We start from the raw sequence: 2,416 nt of genomic DNA on the forward strand, positions 1-2,416 counted from the left end.
AGAAAGACACAGGTGTGCCCTGGACCGGGATGCTGGCTATTGTGCACTCCTACGTCACCCACAAGACAGGTAAGAAAGACACCCTCGGGAGCTGGGAAAGGGCACCGACTCCCTTTTGTCCAACCCCGCCCCTAGACCGCTGGACTCACTTTGGGCCCGGCAGAGGCTGTTCTGGGCCAAAGACCCCTGGGACTAGTCCTGTGTGCAGGGCAGTTACTGCGGGGATGGAATTCCAGTCCCCGTGCATCCAGCGAGAGCCACCGGCCCCTGCAGGAGGGTGTGGCCAGGATGACCTATAGGCACGGGCCTAGGATTCTTTCTACCTCTCCTGCTCAGCCACGGCCCAGCCCCTGCTTGCCTGCAGTTCCCTGTGGGGCCTGGTCTTCTCTTTCACAGTCAAAGAAGAGGAGAAGCGGAAGCTGCTGCAGAGGGGCAGCGAGCTACAGAGCGAGCGCCGGCAGCTGGAGGAGCGGGACCGGCTCCTGGCCTCGGCAGTGAAGGTGCGCGGGGCGGGGGTGTGGCGTCTGCCCTTAGAGCCACAGGGTGTAGAGCCAAAGCGTCGCTGTCTGCTTACTGAGGCCCCAGGAGAAGACAGACTCACCGCCATCACTTAGCGAGTCAGCAGGTGGAGAAGGCAGCTGTGTGACTCATTCCACAAATAGTTGTCGAGCAGCTGAGCCTCTGGCTCTGTTCCTTCTCAGCTCTGTGCCCTCAGCAAGGCCCTGACCATCTCTGAACCTCAGTTTCTTCTTGTGTAAAGTGAACACAGTGATTTCTTCTCTGTAGAGTGGTGATAAACAAGGTGACGATAATGGTGGTGGTGATGATGGCGATGATGATGGAGGTGGTGGTGGTGGTGGAAGTGATGGTGGTGGTGGTGGTGGTGGTGGTGGTGGTGATGGAGGTGATGGAGGTGGTGGTGGTGATGGAAGTGGTGGTGGTGGTGGTGGTGGTGGTGGTGGTGATGTTGGTAACAGCAACTGGTAAAACTCTTTAAATGTAGTATTCCATTTAATCCTGTCCATAACTCTATGAAGAGGCTCTGTGATTATTATGGTGGTGGTGGTGGTGATGGAGGTGATGGAGGTGGTGGTGGTGATGGAAGTGATGATGGTGGTGGTGGTGGTGGTGGTGGTGATGTTGGTAACAGCAACTGGTAAAACTCTTTAAATGTAGTATTCCATTTAATCCTGTCCATAACTCTATGAAGAGGCTCTGTGATTATTCTTAGAGTTTGGGACTCAGACTCAAGGAGTTTATTTGCCCGGGCAGCAAATAATTAAAACTCTAACTCGAGGCGTCTGTCCTTAACCACTTCACTGTGTCGCTATGATATATAAAAGCCTAGAAAAACCCATGAATACAGCAGGCAAGAGGAAGAGCAGAAAACTGGCCAGCGGCCTGAAGGTCTTCTACAGGGCTGCACTTGAGCCGAAACAGGCTCGGAGCTTCCTCCAGCAGCAGAGGTAGATGTGGTCAGCTAGGCAGCCTCACAACCACGAGGCAGAACGTTCCCACACTCCTGCACAGGTATATCATTTCCAGCCCTGAATGTCTAAAACAAGACTCCTGTGGGCCTGGCTGCCGTTTAATTCCATTTTTCGCTTCTGCCTGGTGTGCGTGAGGCCCTCTTCCTGGCTTCTTTCAGCCTCTGCGGTGGAAGGGAGGGGCTTTCCGAGAAAGCGCTGAGGGGTGGCTGCCCCAGGTGGCTTGTGTCACTGAATTCTGAGACCCTTCTCTCTGACACCCTCCCCCCTGACAGAAATGCCTGGAGCTTAAGACGAGCCTGCTGGCCCAGCAGAGGGGCACCCAGTCGTCCCTGGACCGCCTGAGGGCCCTCCTGAGACTGATACAGGGCGAGCAGATGCTCCAGGTCACCATGACGACCACCAGCCCCGCCCCGCTGCTGGCCGGGCCCTGGACCAAGCCCTCAGCAGCGGCCATGCACTCTGCCCTCCAGCACCCCCCGGGGCACAACTGACCCCAAGGGACCCGTCTTCACACCCACGGAAAGTCACTGGGACCTTGTTCGCAAGACCTGAGGGTTCTGTCAGCCTTAATTCATACACACTATGAATTTCAGACAAAAATAAAACCAGACAGAGACAAGAAAGAAGGGAGAAGCAGCTGAGTGAGAGTCCTAGAGCCAGGATGGGTGGGGATGGAGTCCTGCGCCCTCCAGGTCAGATGGGGTGCCCGGAAGCCAGGTTGGGGCACAGAGTCAACTCCCTGCTGTTGGGGGGCTGCCCGGGCCTCCGGCTTCTGGACACAGCTGTCTCCTGGGCCTCGTGCCACCCCCGCGGGAGAGAGAGGGGCCGAGGTGCCCTGTGGGAGGGGAGCTGAGGACACGACGTAGCCAAGTAGTAGAGCTAGTTGGGGCGAGAGGCGGGTAGCAAATCTAGGTAGACTCAGCCGC

At 56.8% G+C, this 2,416-nt stretch overlaps 1 protein-coding gene across 2 annotated transcripts in view; it reads left to right on the plus strand.

Annotated features, from left to right (window-relative positions):
- The window catches only part of PHF21B (PHD finger protein 21B), a 96,904-nt gene extending 94,700 nt beyond the window's left edge, over window positions 1-2,204 (plus strand). For both annotated transcript variants that reach the window (XM_024737619.1, XM_024737620.1), the window contains exons 11-13: window positions 3-69; window positions 397-500; window positions 1,763-2,204. In XM_024737619.1, coding sequence (XP_024593387.1) covers window positions 3-69; window positions 397-500; window positions 1,763-1,981 — 390 coding nt within the window. In that variant the 3' untranslated portion in view covers window positions 1,982-2,204. The remainder of the gene's footprint in view (window positions 1-2; window positions 70-396; window positions 501-1,762) is intronic.
- The last annotated feature ends 212 nt before the right edge of the window (window positions 2,205-2,416 follow it).

Source organism: Neophocaena asiaeorientalis, unplaced genomic scaffold, assembly GCF_003031525.2.
Source record: "Neophocaena asiaeorientalis asiaeorientalis breed wild unplaced genomic scaffold, Neophocaena_asiaeorientalis_V1.1 scaffold242, whole genome shotgun sequence".
In the NCBI taxonomy this organism is placed as follows: Eukaryota; Metazoa; Chordata; class Mammalia; order Artiodactyla; family Phocoenidae; genus Neophocaena; species Neophocaena asiaeorientalis.